The following is an 18,595-nucleotide window of genomic DNA, read 5'->3' as shown; positions in this document are numbered from 1 at the left end:
TTGGTATTTTGTTTAATGTATAAGTTACATGGTCTTATTATCAATAATAAAATACTTTGTGTGATAAATCTACAAATTTAAATTTTGCTTAAATTTTTCTAATATTATATTATTAAGACACATTCTTTTTTATAGAAACGTTTATTTTTACATCGGTCAGTTAATTTTTCATATCATTTGATATATAATTATTTATTGGAAAACTGATTATCAATATCTTAAGGTTACGATAAAAATCAGAAACACGTATTGCAAGCGTGATGGCGTTTATTATTAATAAACAACTTATTTAACAGGACCTTGATGTACACGAGAGAGAAGTATTCATGTTGTTTACTTATGCTTTCTTTTTAGTATGTACGTAATACGTTTAATTTATGACTTAAAATTTCAAGTTAGGAATGGACCTACGAAAGTCCTGTAGTTTAATATTATCATATACATGCAGTATTGTACAAACATTTGTTAATGTACATTTAAATATCTTTAAAAAGGTACAGAATATTTCTTCTAGGGATTTCGTGAATATTTATAAAATACATGAACTAAAACATATTTCTTACAAATATTTGTATAGTTCATTATTATTTAAGGAGTAACAAAATATAACGAAATTAAAAAAAAATAGAGAATACGAAATTACAACAAGGGTAATGTTAGGAAAGCGGGTAGCCTAAAATTTGAGTTGTCCTATTTTTTTCGTATCACATTTATAGTAGAACAATATAAATCAATGCACGTATACAACATAAAAAGTTTAAAAGAAGTACTTTATCCTAGGGTGTTCCCTGACGATATCAGATATTAACGGAATAACAGTACAAAATATTGTAAAACAAGATGAGAAATGTAACATGTGAAATATACATTATCTTTAGTATGTTAATTACAAAAGTCCATGGAAGATAAACAAATAATTCAACGAACTCAGGCAGTCAAAACATGAAACTTAATCTTGTACCAAAAAAACTCTTATTATCATCACACTTTTCGGTCCATTCCTATCTTCTCAAATATTTTAGAGCTTGCACTTCAATCACTAATGCAACATTAGAGATTTACTTGGAAGTCCGTCCTCATGCACCTGGAAGGATGAAAATGTTCATACGTTTTGAATTTCTATATCCCTATTTATATTTTAATGTAAACAATTATAGTACGTGTATGTTTGTATAGTATAATTATAATAAATGTATATCTACTATCAATTATTCTATTTACAAAATATATGAAATATTCAATTCAAACAACTCGTTGGTTTTTAAATACGTCCAAGTTACTTTTAAAACAAGCACTCTCAATAGGAACCACTGATCACAAGCAAAAACTTATAAAGGGCAAAAAGAACAATCCAAGGAAGCCTACGGACCAAGCACTAAGTTCTCTCAATGCAAGCTCTAACATATACATTCAATCCTTTCTGGTAAATGTTTCTACTTGTGTATTTAGTCTCTGATTTTTGTATCTTGTGTATATGTATGGTGTGTTTGTATGTGTGTGTCTTTGAAGTATTCCATAATTTTCAGTATACAAGTATGAAGTAGGAGGCTGGGCACCGCCCACCGAGTTATCACAGTCGTCTGGTGCCGCAGCACATACGTATACGTGGTTCAGCCTTACAACCTACCTCTTAATCTACCATTACTTTATAATTATACTTAGTCGAGAGTGTACAGTATAGTCCCGTACCAGGTGATTTGACGCGATACGAGCTGACGATTCTTAGTTCTATTTTCTTAGGGAGAGTGCGCATTTATTGCTGGTACTTATAAACACAGACGAACTAACTGGTACGAACGATCGTAGACCATTTTTATTAATCGCTGATCTAGTTAGAGATAAAAGCAAAGTAGAAAAATGCTATTAAATAATATATAGTTCGTCATATAATCGAATCAGCGTTTTTTCGTTGATTTTCTTTTTTTTTTTTTCTTCGCAACCATTGTCCACAATCGTTCGCCCCATTTATTTTTGTTTCACTTACATCACTACACCGTATATGGAGCTATACTGTAATAAAAGCTGTCTTCAACTGATGATATCGTTTTACTAAGCCTCGATTAACTTGCTTCTTTCCCTTAGAACATGTTTAACAGTTTCGAGCAGCCGGATAAGACACTGGCCAACTATTGGAATAGAAATCAGTTTGTCTCGAACAATGCTCGGAAAAAGCTCGTAAGCCACTAATGGAAGCACTTTGTGCCTGTTTCGGCTATGTACATCGATTATATACCGGAAGAAAAGTATAATACCAATTAATAGCAAAGTAAATATCAATAGACCTAATCAATAATTTTTAACTTTTCGCTCCTCTGAGTACATTGAGAATCGACCGCATAGTTTACATTAATAACTATTATTTGTTCTTTTCTTATCTTTGCACATCTATAACTTAACTTTATCGTTTCACCTTGTCCTTTTAGGAAGCGATCAATGATCAAAAAATGACCAAAAATCGACTACTTATGCGGGCTATCCTCTATGCGTTTTAATCAGTGGACTAGCGTTCGTTTCTTAGTCATATACTTGTTTACAGATTATAATATTATTATTACCTCGCACAGAAATTAAGAGAGTGCTGTATATTAGGAATCACTGACACCAACATAGCTTATTAAGAAATTTTATGAAATTCATTTCAAACGAATCATTATTTCATTCTCATTCTCCTATTATCTGGTGGAAGTCGATAACGCTCCCCAATATCACCTTAACATATTTTACAGATCGATAAGGGATGATTAAATACAGAAAAATAGTCTTCATTGCAGGCATTAAAAGAGTAGAGAAAATCGTAAAAGAAATATGAAAATTATTGCTAATAATAAGTTGCGTTTTTAGATGCGATTACACTTCTACATTTGAATGATTGTTTAAAAAATGCTTGTTCTTTTAGAATAGCGTTTCGAAGGCAGTCGAAGATCTCAACAGTGTTGAAAATGCGATGGACGGAACGCTTGGAAATAATTGAAGGACAATCGAAGACAAGTACGCAGGAAGAGCATCGTATGTATGTACATGATTAATCGTCATCGAACTTAAAACAACGTCGATTAAGTGATAAAAATCTTGAAACTCGTTTTCCGTTCAATTTTCTCTGATTCTTTCAAGTAAAACATTTTACATGTCGCTAACTATTCAGCACGCGCAATCTGGAGGACACTTTCAGTAAAACGCAACCGATCATATGCAGACAGCGAATGTATGAACACTTATAATCCTAAGATGGCATGTGCTTGTCGTCGAGCCTTAGACTTTTTTTCTCTGTTGTATTTTTTCAGTTACAAGAAAATGTATTGTTAATCATATTTTTCTTCAATTTTTCCTGTTTTCTCTTGCTTTCTGTTTGAAGAGAAATCACATTAAACGTTCTTCTCCTTTATTTCTAATAGTTCTTGTATATTGTATATGTACAGCATTACCACATTTGTTCAAACTGCGGTACACGTGTTTTTTTTCTTTTTGTTTTTTCTTCTTTTAAAGACGACACTTAGAGTTTAAAAATATAATCATCATATATTTAAAGTAGTATTATATTATCATTGTTGTTGTTATCATTATTAGTCGTAATGGTATTATTATTAATAATAATATTATTGTTATTATTATTAATTATTAATTATTATTATTATTATTATTATCTTGGAGGGATAGCACTTCGCTATGTCACGACACTGCAGAGCTGAACAAAGACTAAACGCGGAAGTTACCACGCTCTTTAATGGCACGAAGAGTACAAGACCGAGATTGTTACCATTTTACTGACCGATCATCACAATCATCTTCTTTTTTAATTCATTGTAATCCAGTTCTTCATTTTTTACGCATGGATTTTCCCGGGATTTAGATTTATCTTTTTAGCATTTCGATGGTTGCCGACCGATCACAAAAACATATCTCGCCTATGTTAAATGTAGTAGCACAATATCGTCATAGCTTATTTTAATTAGGAAGGGTTGAGAACGATCGTTCATTTGTGTCGTTATTTAAGATATCTATATTATACATAGTCTCATTTGGACGATTTTCGATAACACTATAGAAAGTACTAAGTCTCCCCTTTACAGAAATATCCCTAAATTCTCTCAAAACTATTCAGGAATCGAGTTAATTGTGTGAGGCTGGTTGAACCAATAAATAGTCAAACGTTTATCTTTGCTTTTTTTCCTTTACTTTAAATGTCATTAGTATTTAATTTTTTATTCCACCCAGAGTTCATAGGATAAATGTATCTATAAGTTTAATAGTATTTCAGAACAGTTTGAAAATAAAGTGATATAAAGATCGCTAACTTTCTACAGAAATTATGATCTTTAAGCATGTACTGATCTTATTTTTTTTTCTTGTTTTGTTGTTAAACATTGAAAGACGTGTCATATCGCTGCGAAACCTGGGAAAAACGCATCTTGAAGGAAATAAAGTTTCGATATAAAAATATATAAACAGTAACGCTGACTTTTGTGTTGTTGTCATCTTAGATTTAACTTGTTTCTAATCGTTTTGTTAAACGAGTAAACTCTTTGTTCGTAGTTTATATCATAGAAAAAATGTACATGTTACACGCAAATATACTCGTCTCCATAAAGATCTTTCACAGTGTGAATATTATTCACAGATATTTTAAGTCTTCTGTCGAAAAATAATTTGCTTCTACAAATCAGTTGATTTGAACTACTCCCTAACTAATCAACTAAACAACTTGATTGGTAAACATCTTGGAAAACACTGTCTATTGTTCAGTAAGTGATACAAACAATGACTTTTTTATACCTTCGTTTGTCGCCTTGAACTATTACACATAAATTAATAATCATTAAGATTGAATCATCAAGAAGAAACAACTGTAAGAAATAACGAATTATTCAGGAGAAAAAAAGTTGCTTCAATGTAACTTGCTTATCAACGAATCAAGGAAACTGATTAAAAAATATAACAATCCTAAAACTCTTTCTTATCATGATCGAATTATTCTTACAGACAATGTATAAGAAAAAATAAAAAGAAAGGGAAAGAACATGTTTCGAATTATACAGGATTTCTTGTTCAATCTTTCTCGGACCGTAGTTACCGAATAACGACGTTTAAAAACGCTAAGATACTCCATGGATAGTAAAAGAGATTGAAACTGTCGGATCCGATAAGAGAGCGTGATAACCTCGACCAATAATACCCTTGATTTTCGCGAGAATAATTACGTATTTGACAGTTAAAGCGAAATCTATTCTCGAATACCTTAATACTGTAATGAGCAACTGGATTTGAAGGTACCGTAAAGAGGTTGATGTTTTAATGATCGACAGAGGTCAGTGAAGATCATCTTCGTCGCTATCGTTACCATCTTTCGATCTATCGGCACCTCCCTCACCGTCGCTGGAGCCGGAGTCACTTCCAGAATCTTCAGATTGCCAGCCGCCGCCTTGTTGCTGCTGCACCTGTTGATGTTGCACCACGTGTTTCGATACCTTGTGACGTTTCCCGGCTCGCTGTATCGAATCCGCTCCGGCACCGTCGAGCATTGGCTGAAGGATTCTTCGACGAGCATTGATGAACCAATTATTGACTTGTAGCAACGTTAAGTTCGTTTGACCCGCTATTTGACGCTTCTCATCCTCCGTAGGGTATGGATGCTAAAAAATAATTGATAACAATAATTATAATTTATTTACTTTATTCTATACTCGTGTCTCGTTACAGTGCCAATAGAATTTACAAGAATTACAACTATGCAATATATTCGTAAAAATTTTCCGTGGTAAGTACTTTCGTGATCCTATATAACAAAGTCGTAAACTGAAGTATAAAATAATGATCACTGGATTGAATTTTATATTATATTATAGGAGATTATACTCACAACTAAATGTTCAAAGAGCCAAGTTCGCATAATGCTTGTAGCTTGTTTAGGTAAGACGCCCCGCTTTTGTCTTCCTTTCTTAACGCTGCTATGGTTACCTCCATGACCACTACTACTGTGATTGGAAGTAGCAGTACCAGTGCCACATCCTTCTTCTTCGTCTTCACTTGGTGCAGGTGAAGGAGAGCCAGCCACAGTAATATCTGGGCATAATAAACACGATATATTTGTTGTGACAGATTAACTGCAGCTCCATGCAGAATTGATAATATTTATTTATTTTAATTTAGTTAGTTTATATTCACATGTTTAATTAGTAATTAATATTCAAGTGAAAAAAAACATTAGTCATTGGTAAGAAAGAACCAAGTTCGTCTAACCAAAATACTTTTCGTCATTCGCATCCCCGACATCGACGTATTCATTTTCACGCTCTTGCAAGGCAAGGAGGCCCCAATAACCAACCTCTTCTAAATATATTCTGTCGCCAATATTCACACAGTCCATATCATCTATAAACGTAAGTTGACAATGCTTACGTTTAAATTAATATTTTAATCTTTATCAAAGCTCAATTTTTATGACGTGATAATCACAAAAATATTCAAGTTACAATCTAAGACACAATTAATTGTTGAATATTCTATACTGTAATCATCAATGTGCTCTGTGAAATTCAATGTAAACAAAAATTGCAAATAAAAGACTCAAATGCATATAATTTTACACTTTATTTTGTTTTCACCTGATTAATCAACAATCAAATATAATTGAAGGAGTTGCTGCAATAAGGAAGCGGCTTCATTTTCTAGTAATTTGTGTAAACCAACAAAATTTTATTATAGATCTCCTTAATATGTATGATAGAGCAATCATTTCAATATTTCAAAGAACGATATATTATTTCATGTGTGCCAGACCTAATAGAATTTTGAATATAATACCTATACCTTTCCTTTCTCTTCCAATCAATACAATTTAAGTATTGTAACTATTTCCTCATTGTTGCAAACTCTTCAATTTTAAACACTGAAGAAAGGAGAAAAAAAATTATGAAACGAAAAGTAGAAGCCATTTAGCTAGAATCATTGTTACCCGTTTGCTATATAAAATGAATTAATATAAACAAATACGTTTACCTTGACCAAGATAGATATCGTTGACTGGTGCACAGGAATGAGCCCCAATTTGTGAGAGTGGTGTGCTCCCGTGTACCGTGGAAGGTGACAGTGGATCGTCATGGTCCTGGCTGGAGGATCTGATCGAGCGCTGAGCAGTGGAAGATGATCGCACCGACGGCGGCCTGTCGTTACCGGTTTCCTCTTGCGCAGCCAACTGACTCGCACCACCGTTCTCCGACAGGGTGTCGCCTCTGCTCACTCTGAATCCGTTAGCTCCCGACTCAACATCATTGCCTGTAGAAGACAGCACCTGGGAAATATATGTCGCAACTAGCCGTCAGAGAGCAGGGGTGGGGTTCTATAATATTTTGAGCGACGCGCAAGTATCGCTCATCTTTTCCTTTCTCTTTTTTTCTTTCTTTTCTTTAAATAACGTATGCTTTGAATTAAGTAATCGACTGGTTGATCCGAGTGTTAAATTTACTGTTAGAATAGTTTTGACTTTTGACTAATCTAAATAGTATATTGTTTAATCTGTTATGAGAAGGATCCTAAACTGAATATTCAGCGAGATCGTTCAGATCAACTGTTAGAGTTTGAAGAATTTACAAGGTACTGTTAATTTATGATGTTAATTACCAGATAAAATATGATTAAAGAGAGATAGTAAAGAATTAGAAAGCATTTGATCCACGTTTGATCTCTTACATATGCATTGAACAATTTACTAATTTTTGTTTACGATTTACTAACTATTGAATGTATTATGTACAATAACAATACTAAATCAACCGGCACGTATCTCATATATAATAGAGTAAATATTTCCCTCCAATTACTGTTTATTTACCAACGAAACTTTATTTAACTCCCTTAGAAAAATGTTCCTCGATCAATAGCTTATTTAGCTATCACTAACCGCTACATTTAGGTCAGAGTACTCACGAGAGTTAGTCAATCGATCGACATTTCGAGATATCCCACAAAGAGGCATTTTTCCTCTTACTTCGCATTTCGACGTACAAACTCCCCAGCGAAGTTATTTTAAAAGTACACTGACTTCTATACGAGATATGTAGCGATGTTAATAAAGAGAAGGCGCAGAAGTTCTCTAGTTTTAAATTTCTGTTCTTTTAGGTTCGAAGAGTTAAGACATAGAGAGTAGGAAGAAAGAAGAGACAGAGACACACGTAGCAGCGTTGGAGCGTTTTTCAAGATTATAGTCGCGATTCTTGCGCATCACTAAAAAAAAAGGATAACTACTTAGGTAAAGGGGGAAACAGGCCAGGCCGCCTTATTAAACGTTCAAAATAATATCTAACCTGCAAAGGACTGCTTCCGTTGCTGCCACTCGATGGACCCATATCGTGTCCATGGTGACTGTAATCGCTGCGTAGCAGATTCTCGCTCTGCATCTTGCCCTTCAGGCACGTGATGTACCTGTTGCAAAAGTCCTTGCACAGCTCCTGCACTTTTTCCAACTCGAGTAGGTGAATCCGCAGCACCTGTATCGCTTTGATCATCTGCGTTGGCAGAGACACAAAAACAACGTCCACGATTAAACGATTTTCTTTTCATTATCGAGTTGCGCCGCGTCACTTATTATTTGTTTCTTTGTTTTTTCCTGCCTCTCCTTTTTTCTTTGTTTCCCTTTCTTTTTTTTTTTTTTTTTTTGAAATAAACATAGTCGAGTAATAAATTCATTCACGTTTTCTTAAGAAAAAGGAAGAGAAAGAAAGAAACATGAATTTTGAACTAGTTTCATAAAAAATCTGTCTAGTTAAGAAGCAATCTTAATCTTAATCTTCTTTATCTTAATTTATCGAAATAGTATACACCGTGTTGAACTTATTATTCAGTCCAATGCGTGTCTTGTTTTGTATGTGAAGAAATTACAAACATTTTTGGACTGTGTACTTTTTATAGAAATAGATAAGAATGTCATATTTTTTAAAACATAAATTGCAGCGAAGTTTCTATGTTCTAACGAGTTATGGGTTTGTGTAAATTTATATTTTCATAAACATATATAAAGCATAAACCTGCTTCATCTATTAAATATTCTAACGAGTATTCTACCTTGAATATTTTCCATATATACAAATATGTACATATCATTTACTATAGTGCGAAGATGGCTACATTAATTTACATTAGTTTAATATTAGGATCAACTTAATTTTTTCTTAAATCCTGTCGTACGTTCCACCATCAACTGCAAAATTAATTAACTGAATATTTAATTTTAATAAATATCATTAATGGTCAACAGCAGGATGTGTATATAGATTAAGAATACAAATATTCTAAAATTATAAATTCTTTAACTCAAGCTATTACGAGTGTAAATTAGTCTTGAGGGATTCCAGAAGATGTTATACTTCTAATGTTATATCTGCACTATAAAGAAACTTACCAAACCGTCAATTTCGGGGTCATTGATTAGGAAAGGCTTTCGGTCTCTTTCTTGGTGTTGGACGAAGGCCTGTATGTCCATGTTGAAGCTTTCGGACGTCGAGTTGTCCGAACTCTGTGTAGCTTGTTCGCATCTTTCGAAGAGTAACGCGAGCAATGGGAAGAGGGGATGTTTATAGACTGCCCTCTTGTCTGCCTCGAACTGAGCTTGATCTTGATGAGTCGTGTAATCGGCAACCCCACTTGCAGGGTCCTGATCGTAGCCAGGAGTCACCATCGCTAGCGCCACGGCGGTGCTACCCTCTTGCATTCTACGTTCATATCATTAAATTATTATTTGTTTTCTTTTCTTATTTTTAAAGGCCTAATCAATAAAAATGGCCGATAAAAACTAAACAGCGGATGTTTATGCATTTATGAAAGATACGTAGGTACAGAGGTATGTGTATCGTGAGAATGAAACATAATATCAAAACATATAAAATATTCAATCTACTTTTGGTTACAATTTTTAGCGAATGAAATGAGTTTTTATAGGTTCCATTCCTTTTTAGTTACGTGCACAAAAATTGCAATTTGTACAAACATCTGCAGTTTATTTATAATACTACATTAACACTGTTGGCCATAAATATTCAAACATCTTTTTCTTCCAGTTTTAGTTTTATTTTATAATTATTTTATCATTTCATTACGTTATATGATGTGTCTTCTAATATATTATAAAATAATAAGTAAAATAAAATATTTCTTACAGTTTTCCGATCGAATGCAAGTAGCAGGTATCCTAATATGATACTTATTGCTAGCAGTGGATACGATTAGAATGAAATAAATTTTAATAGATACTCATATCTTAACAACATATATCTCAACAAGAGTCGACATCAATTTTATAAGAAACGACAGCTGCATGTTTCCAGCTATTGCAAAGTATTGCACCAGTAATTGCAAAGTCGACAAATATAAAATTTATTATTTTGATGCTTGCTTACTTTTGGTAGTTCCTCTGTTGGCCATCAATTAAATTTTTATTCTTTAGAATTTTTGTTACCTATCATTCCTGTCTGGCAGCTTCCATCGTTGCCCAGGTCCTCCGGGGCCTCTGATATGTAAATATTCCTCGATCTATCTTCTGTCTTCTAATAATTTACACGTTTATCCTACAACAAAAGAAATATCCAATCTATTAATATTCGTGATAATTCTAATACACATGGGTTAATAATCGGTAACTTGACAATGCAATGAGTGTCACCACTGGCTAATGTATTGATTATAATTGCATATTTGTAACTTGGAGGTAAAATAAGTGTAATAAATGCAACTTACATATTGATTAATGTAAGTATTGTGAATTTGTGACTTGACAGTAAAATACAAATATAACGAATGGTATTTACATGTCGATTAATATAACTATTGCGTACTTGTGATCTGAAAGTAAAATAAATCGTATATAATGATTAATGCGAGTATTGTGTATTTGTAAATTGAGAGTAAAATAAGTGAGAATGGAATGGGTAACGCTTGAAAAAATAATAGGATAAAAAATATCGTATACTTTAAGCAAGATATCCCGGCGTATTTCGAGTAGAGATGAACCAGGGGTAGAGATGAGACGAGAGGAAAAAGAAGGGGTCGGGGAAGGAGAGAATCGTCGTGGCACGAAGAACCAAACGATGCGCGGCACTGCATTTAAATGTCATCGTTAGACGGTCTCAACACCATCAGCACTGTTGCTGGCACCAGTTCTGCTTCCCATTCCGAACGTTCCTTTTGAATTTTCCCCAATCCCCATACACGTTCCCTCGGTATGAATAAATAAAGTACTGCGACACACGACTGGCTGACAAGACGACGACACCCGAAAAATTGTGGTTAAGACTGATAGCTATAATTGTCTGTGAAAAATACCTTCATTAGCTAAGTAGTAGTTTCATTAAACCAATAATTTTTTTGACAACGATTCATGCTAATTACATTGTTTTCACCTTTTGAACTATAGTGCTTTTTATTTTTGCGTATGACCACTTAAAAATATTTAATATTTGTGCAGCTCAACAAATAACGAAATTGTCATTATCTATTTTACAATCATTTTTATTTCTACTTGTGACTTTCGAAATATGGCTTTGTAATAACGTGTGAAAACAGAGAAAAATAAAAAAGAAGCTGACCTTAAGATTGTTTGTAAAATCTCTATCTAGAAGAAAATTAATTTCTTTTCTCATGAAAAAATATAATTTTGTATAAGTTGCATTTTCCATGTATCCTTCAGTCCTAGATATATAATACATAATCCATTTTATAAAAATCTGCAAAGTATAATACAACTTTTAAATCTAAAAGTAACAAAGATTAGAGTATATGTATAAAGGATGAATACACAATGGAATCTTATTCTTCTTCGAATAATGGGAATAGCCGTTCTCCTGACATTTTATCAAAACTTCGTCGTGACGGAATAGTCGCAGAGAATGAGTAAGCGAGAGAAAGTATCGGTATATGAGAAGAAGAGTTAGATACATTAAAGGGAATGCCGCGAGGTGGTAGCTGAACTAGGGAAGCGGTAAAAAAAGGAGGTGGACAGAGGTAACCATTACTTGCAAGTGGTGCTTCCAACACACTCGCGTCTTTCCGTTAAACCCGATATTTATTGTGCCAGTCGCCTCTCTCGCCGCTTTCATTTAAAAATATTATCGCTGACGGTGAACGGTCAGTGTGCTTCATTTCTACGACTGCAGCCACACATCGAAACGGCCTTAACGTGTTTCAACTTCCCCTTTTTTCTTTCCCTTCTTTTAGAATTTCTTACGTTCTTTTTGCTATTTCATTCGTTTAGGTCAAACGTCGAATTATCTCACCGTGGAAATCTACGTCCGCTGTTTCATAATATTCTCTTTTTTATAGAGGTAATTTATGTGTATAAGTTTGTTTTCTATACAATAAAAAGATTTGTACGTCTCTTCGTGAAGAATGGACCAAACCATGCATTTTTCATGAATATAGTAGCGTCACCTTTGTTGAGAAAAGTGACGACATGATATTCATTTCCAAAATCATTTTATGGTAGGTAACAGATAGTTGCCCTGGTCTTGCTCTTTATACTAGAAGGTAACTTCTCTAAAAAAAAAAATATTGAAATATAATGAAATGTATAATTCAATAATCTAGTGTCTTATCGACGATTTTTGTTTCTTTATAATTTTCAAGAATAATGAAAAAGATGTTCTCCTATGTGTTCATCTTTTCAAACTTCATCTATATTCTTCTCTAGGAACCATTATTTTAATTTCAACCTCGGGTACTACAGCAATAAACTATCGGTAAGGAAGTTCTCCCATTCCGTTTTATGGTGCGTCCACAATGACATCAACATTTTCTACAATTTAACTGCATTTTTCATTCAAAGTAAATAAAATTTCAAACGAAACTGTATTACTTAACTTTCATTTTATTAATTCTTTTCTCAATGTTCCTCTATTATTGATTCGTTCTTTCTTTCAACGTGATACTGTTTGATTGAAGAACCCACCATTATCATTGTTTACTTTTATCATATTTCGCAGTTACATTGCGAACATGAGAAGGGGTGACGTCTATCTTCTTTATTTTATTTTATTCTAAACGGTGCATTGCGCATCTTATTTTCAAATTCTTTGGTACTCGATATTATTCGACAGCAGCTGCTACAGAGAAGCGAGACAGACAAAGCGTAATGCTCTGATGAGCAGAGAGAGACAAGAAATGAAAAGTATACTTCAAACAATAATCTGTAATGTCCATCGAAATCTCGTAATCCAGATACTCTCGATTTTTAGTATTCAAGCAGTCATGTTGATATTTATGGAATTATTTTACGATATCACGCGACCCAAAATATTTTATAGTTATTTCCACTTAGGTTAATTATTGATATTCGATTATATTTGTTTTTATTCCGTTTATGAATTAACTTAATCGATTTTAATATTTCCAATTTTTCCTATTTTATATATATGAGAGAAATATTATTTGTTAAAAATAATATTTTGAATATCAGCTGTTTTAAGCGTAACAACTCTTTCTTGTAAAAGTTTCAAAAATTGAACAATTTCATATTCAAAGCAGTGTCGTATCTATTATTGTAAATTACTGAAATACTACTTAGAACGAAAAACAATAAAACATAAAAATGTAGTTTTCTACTTAAAACTAAGATAACATCTAGCTAGCAAGTATTAATATGAATTACGTTATAATAAAATATACATCATGTTGTGTAATAAAATATACATGATACATGTACAAAGAAGCAAATGAATAACTGAAAAATAAATAGAAAAATAGAAAACAAAAAAAAAAGTGTAAAAATTTGGTTTGGTCAAAGTGCCGAACAAAAAAACAAAAAAATGGATTAAGAATTTAAAACATAGTGGCAGCCACGTGTTATAAACAGTGCCGAAAATGAGACGGCTATTAATTCAAATGAAATGGATTGGCGGAAACTATGTAATGGCGTACATGCACTTTGATCACGCGATTTGCTACACAACTTGTCCAACGTGTTGATTTTTTGTAACGACCTAATAATTACTGCGACACTGGAATTTCAAGGAACGTGCAATTAGAAGTAATCAAAGTGTAAAAGGCAATAACTTAACCTGGAGAAGAGCCGTGAAACTGAGGTGTTAATTTGTTGAAAGAATTGATTAAATTGTTCTTATTAAAACTGCACAATAAAATCAGCAACCATTTTTTAAATTTATTACATTCTTTCTTTGTTTAATATTTTTGTAAATAAAAAAAAAACACGCTTTATAAATGTACCAAACTATGATTTAAATAACTGAACGCAATTAGTTAAGATTACAAAATAACATAAAAGAAATTTAGTAGAAAACACGTTGAAGTATTTTAAAGCAACATCTCATTCTTATAAGACAAAGTAATGACAGAGAAGCAATGAAACGTGTCTTTACGAGCGTAAATAAGAGGAGAAACGAATCTTTAACCCTTTAAGTGCCACAGCTATAGCAGTCGGTTAGGACACAGTGATCATTTTCGAACGTAAGAGAGTACTTAAATTCCGCTAAGTACATATCTGCGGTCAAATATTTGTACGAATTTATTCTATGGTTTCCCACTTTCAACATCTCAATTTGCTACTTTATTATCATACATCTATCAACATCGTTAAACCGTACATTAAAATTCCGAAACATTATCATTCAAAAAATAACAATATATTAAAGACCTCCCGTAAAAAGATATTTTAAGTTGAATTCCTCAGACAAAATCGTGTTTGTTATTAAATTCAACACTGAATATTATATTTTGTCTAAAACTTATTCACAAATACATTAATATATAATTTCTTTTTCGACATTGCGTTTTTACTATATTATTATAATATATTCTTATTTTTCTACAATATATTACATTATAACATGGAGACATCAGAAAGCGGGAGTAAATTCTCGTTAGAAGAAACACGTTTAAACGCGCACACATACCGGTCTGGCACCGAAAGGGTTAATTATGACAAAGATGGTATCCCGTGGGCAAGCGGACTTGTTTACTACCTGTCAGTCATCGGCGTATTAAAACCGGCGTCGTGACGGGCAACAACACCGCGGTAGAAAGAGACGTGAGTTAAAGAACGGCTTTGGAATCAGCGGTGGGCGTTAATACGAAGCCAGAAGTCGTTTTTCTTTCTCCCTTTCATCGCGAGCCTAACACGAGATAGTCGAACTGTCAGTCAAACGTTCGATAACCAATGGTCGACGATCCCTACTACAGCACGCCGGGGAAGAATCATTTTCATGCGAAGAGGGCGTAGCAAAAACTACAAGAGGCCACCGCTGCCGACGGCGCCGATGCTTCACTGCTGCGCAGCGCTCTACCTATAGGGTGCTCGATAAAATTTCTGCGGGAAATTCGAGTTCCTTCCGTTACTTCTTTCGTCCCGTGTATTCTATAATTCATCCTGTAATTTATATAAAAATGTTACTCAACTAAAATTCCTTACTACTCTTAGAATATTTATGCGCAATCTAACCTCTTTAGAGTCGAACTTTTCGAGCAAAAGAGATTGGATATAAATAGTCTAGCCTGGAAAAAGTCACTAAATTGCATAATTACTCCTAATTCTAGTTACTTTATCTTGTTATCACGAAGTTATCATATTATTATAACGTTAGACTTCGTTGTTAAAAAATTGTATTGATTTTGTAGTGTAAAAATTGAATTAATATTCGAATTTAGATAGAGAAAATTAAAGGTTGTACGAGCAGCCTGTAATAATTTTCTTACTAAATCTCGTTAATTTACTAACTGAAAAACGATTTATTTTATTGAATACAATACAACTCGTAAGAATAAAGAAATTAATGCAAATAATACCAAAATTTCGAGCCGAGAGAAGATACGCAGTACAGAAAATATAAAAGAAATTAATTTTTTTGAATGATGGAGATGTTTCTTTTATTTGAAAGAAATACAATTGGTTTTTTAAAAAGTAAAATTAGTGTAGTAAAATTAGTAACTAAAATTCATATGAGATATCGGAAATCTGTATAATTTGATTTAAAAAAAAAATGAACAAGCTGGAAATGATATACATAGATGGATAATGATATTTCATAACTACTTCTGATATTTAATAAATTCTTTGGTACCTGCTTTAACTTGTTGCAAATGTTAGTTTACGTAAGGAAATTGCCTGTATAATAGCTTTCAGGTATTTCCTTCTTTTTATTCACAACTACACATTTCGAGGTCAAAATTCGAGATAAACAGGGCTTACGCGTGTTCGTGGAAAAAATTTGAATTCGTCGATATTATTTTCAGATTTCATAATAATTCCTGTAAGATAATAATAAACGTTTGACTTTATTCCCATAATTTTCTCGATTGCTACGGAGAAGAAATTATTCCGTTGGGCAATTTTTATTTCTTTCACATTAAATCATAATTAAATTTTTTTTTAGTTACAAAAAAAAATCACTAGACACTTTTTTATGGGAATACGTTATTATATAATTTATCAAATTGTAGATCGTTTCCTCCAAGTTAATTCTTTTATAAAAATTTTATCAATTTATTTCGCTTTGTAAGTACAGGTTTAAATAAAAAAATTCATCGTATCAATCGACTGTACAATAATTTGATTCATCGAATATATATAGCACACACTATAATGATACCTCATTGCAGCATCTTTGTCACTCTTTTTTTTTCACAACAAATTCTCTGAACGATTTCAACCGGTTCTCTTGATACGATGTAAACAGCGATTTTCTCGTTTCATCGAGAATACACGTTTGCGTTCTGAAGCTCCCCGTTTATCTTTTGACGTAATTCGTTTAGGTTGCATTATTCTGTTCTAGATGGAAACATAAATATGTAGCTCGACTATGCAAGAGATCGTGATTACCGATACCAAGGTGAATACAGTGACTATTCCTATTAATCGGAATCCACTTCTCAGTTTATTTGACTATTTTAATTTTCTATGCCATAGTTTCATCATGAGAACATCATGCGATATCTTTAATTGATATATTTGAATAATAATTACATTGATTTTCTCAAGTAGATTTTTAATTTAATTCAGTAATTAATAGTTGATCCGATTTTTATAAATATCTATACGATGTATAATAACATGTATTATATGTGAGGTATTATATATATTTATATAAAACGAACCAATAAGTTACTGAATTAAAAATATATTTAAAAAAATCGCTGTAATTATTATTAAAATATATCAATTAAACAATATCGTAAGATAAATTTGTTATAATACTCGTAACAAAATATCCTTCAATTAAACTTCCCACCAGTTATTTTGCACTTGGTGACATTGACAATACTAATAAACGATCTAACGATAATTGACTAAATTTTTTTAAGGTATGAGAGCGTAATGTATTACATAAACAGAAAAATATTCAATATTGTAAGTTATCATAAGAGTCATTGTTACTCTGTAACTATTGAAATTAGTTTTCTATGAAATTAATTGATTACAAGTTATTGAGATTCCTGTTTAGATAATGCAATACAATTTCATCGTGTAAATATATGTACTAAATATTATATTGTTAATTTAAAATAATAGGAAACAGAAAGAAAGAAGAAATGTTTGTAACGGGCTAGATAATGAACATCAATTGAGAGGCAGTTGATATGGAGGATCGGTCGCATGGTAGGCACAATGTCATTGGAAAAAGTTGGTGTTTGGAAGAGCCTTAACAATATCGATCGTATCAATCCGCAATTCTGTCAAGGCAGACCGCGAGGAATGGGCGTTCACTGGGGGCATTGCGCACAAAACAAGTTTTTCGCGTGTATCGGCGCACCAGGAATGAATAAACGAGACCTAACCTCACAAATTCACAGGTGCACGGCCCAGCGGGAATTTACGCTGAATCGAACGATGTATCGAAACAGCTGTTTGGATGACACTAATCGAAAGACCATTTATCCTATGGTTACTTACCGTATCGAAAAAACCAGCATCCGAAAAGTCCCATGAGAACAAAACCACACCGTCCACACCAGTTTTATTTTTCGATGATATTTCGGGACGACGGCGTGTCTGACTAGTTCGAAACTGACTTCGTCTTAGTCCACGTGATACCTCGAGGCTCAATGATAATCATGTAACGACACCGGTCTAACGTACACACGCACGACAACACGAACCCCTCTGTTTACCACTATTCACGCTGTACGATAAATTAAAGTAATCGGACATTTTTCAACATGCTTCTCTACAATCCCTGTCTACTCCTTCCACTGACACGTCTTTTGTGACGTCATCGATTCAATACTTTTCGCGAAGGTTTCTCTTCTTCATTAATACCACGGATACACATCAGATGGCAACACGAACGCGATTATCGGTTCATTCAAGTGTCGCTCAAATTGGAGCGCGATTTTTAAATTTCATGAAAAAAAATGTATATATTTCAAACGAAATATTGCTTGTTTCATTGATTGTAGCTTTGGTTATTACAAAAAATCGTCAACTTATAAGCTATTTTTAAAAGGCTTGTTTTTTTGGATGTAACAGATTCAAATATTATAATATAATTATGGCATAAATATACATATTTATATATGAAGACTACAGAGAAACAATACAATAAGTTGTAGCTTTATGTTTTATGATTGAGTAATTTAAAAATTCCATAGACTGTCATCCACACCC

General features: G+C 32.9%; 1 protein-coding gene and 1 long non-coding RNA gene across 7 annotated transcripts; one reads left to right on the top strand and one right to left on the bottom strand.

Annotated features, from left to right (window-relative positions):
- Window positions 1-249: 249 nt before the first annotated feature.
- On the bottom strand, window positions 250-18,203 carry LOC138185124 (homeobox protein PKNOX2). 6 transcript variants are annotated; one of them, XR_011174539.1, is made up of 9 exons: window positions 17,882-18,203; window positions 10,445-10,553; window positions 9,392-9,701; window positions 8,298-8,498; window positions 6,994-7,285; window positions 6,235-6,366; window positions 5,855-6,057; window positions 1,985-5,627; window positions 250-1,084 (listed from the first exon to the last, which is right to left on the bottom strand). XR_011174539.1 is itself a non-coding variant. In XM_069123820.1 (9 exons), exons 4-9 carry the CDS (start codon window positions 9,698-9,700, stop codon window positions 5,304-5,306), a joined length of 1,461 nt encoding a protein of 486 aa, XP_068979921.1. In that variant the 5' UTR covers window position 9,701; window positions 10,445-10,553; window positions 14,958-15,361; window positions 17,882-18,203; the 3' UTR covers window positions 250-5,303. The 6 variants fall into 6 exon arrangements, 5 of the variants coding, with proteins under 5 accessions (XP_068979921.1, XP_068979922.1, XP_068979923.1 ...); XM_069123820.1 differs by adding an exon at window positions 14,958-15,361 and having other exon boundaries at window positions 250-5,627; XM_069123821.1 differs by adding an exon at window positions 10,794-10,827 and having other exon boundaries at window positions 250-5,627.
- On the top strand, window positions 16,748-18,146 carry LOC138185131 (uncharacterized). The gene is made up of 2 exons (XR_011174541.1): window positions 16,748-16,820; window positions 17,501-18,146. It is a non-coding gene; the product is annotated as an uncharacterized LOC138185131 (long non-coding RNA).
- Window positions 18,204-18,595: the final 392 nt, after the last annotated feature.

This window comes from Bombus flavifrons, chromosome 11, assembly GCF_040668555.2.
Source record: "Bombus flavifrons isolate JBK064 chromosome 11, iyBomFlav1_principal, whole genome shotgun sequence".
In the NCBI taxonomy this organism is placed as follows: domain Eukaryota; kingdom Metazoa; phylum Arthropoda; class Insecta; order Hymenoptera; family Apidae; genus Bombus; species Bombus flavifrons.
Note: the sequence above shows the minus strand (reverse complement) of the source record. Positions and strands in the feature narration are given on the sequence as shown.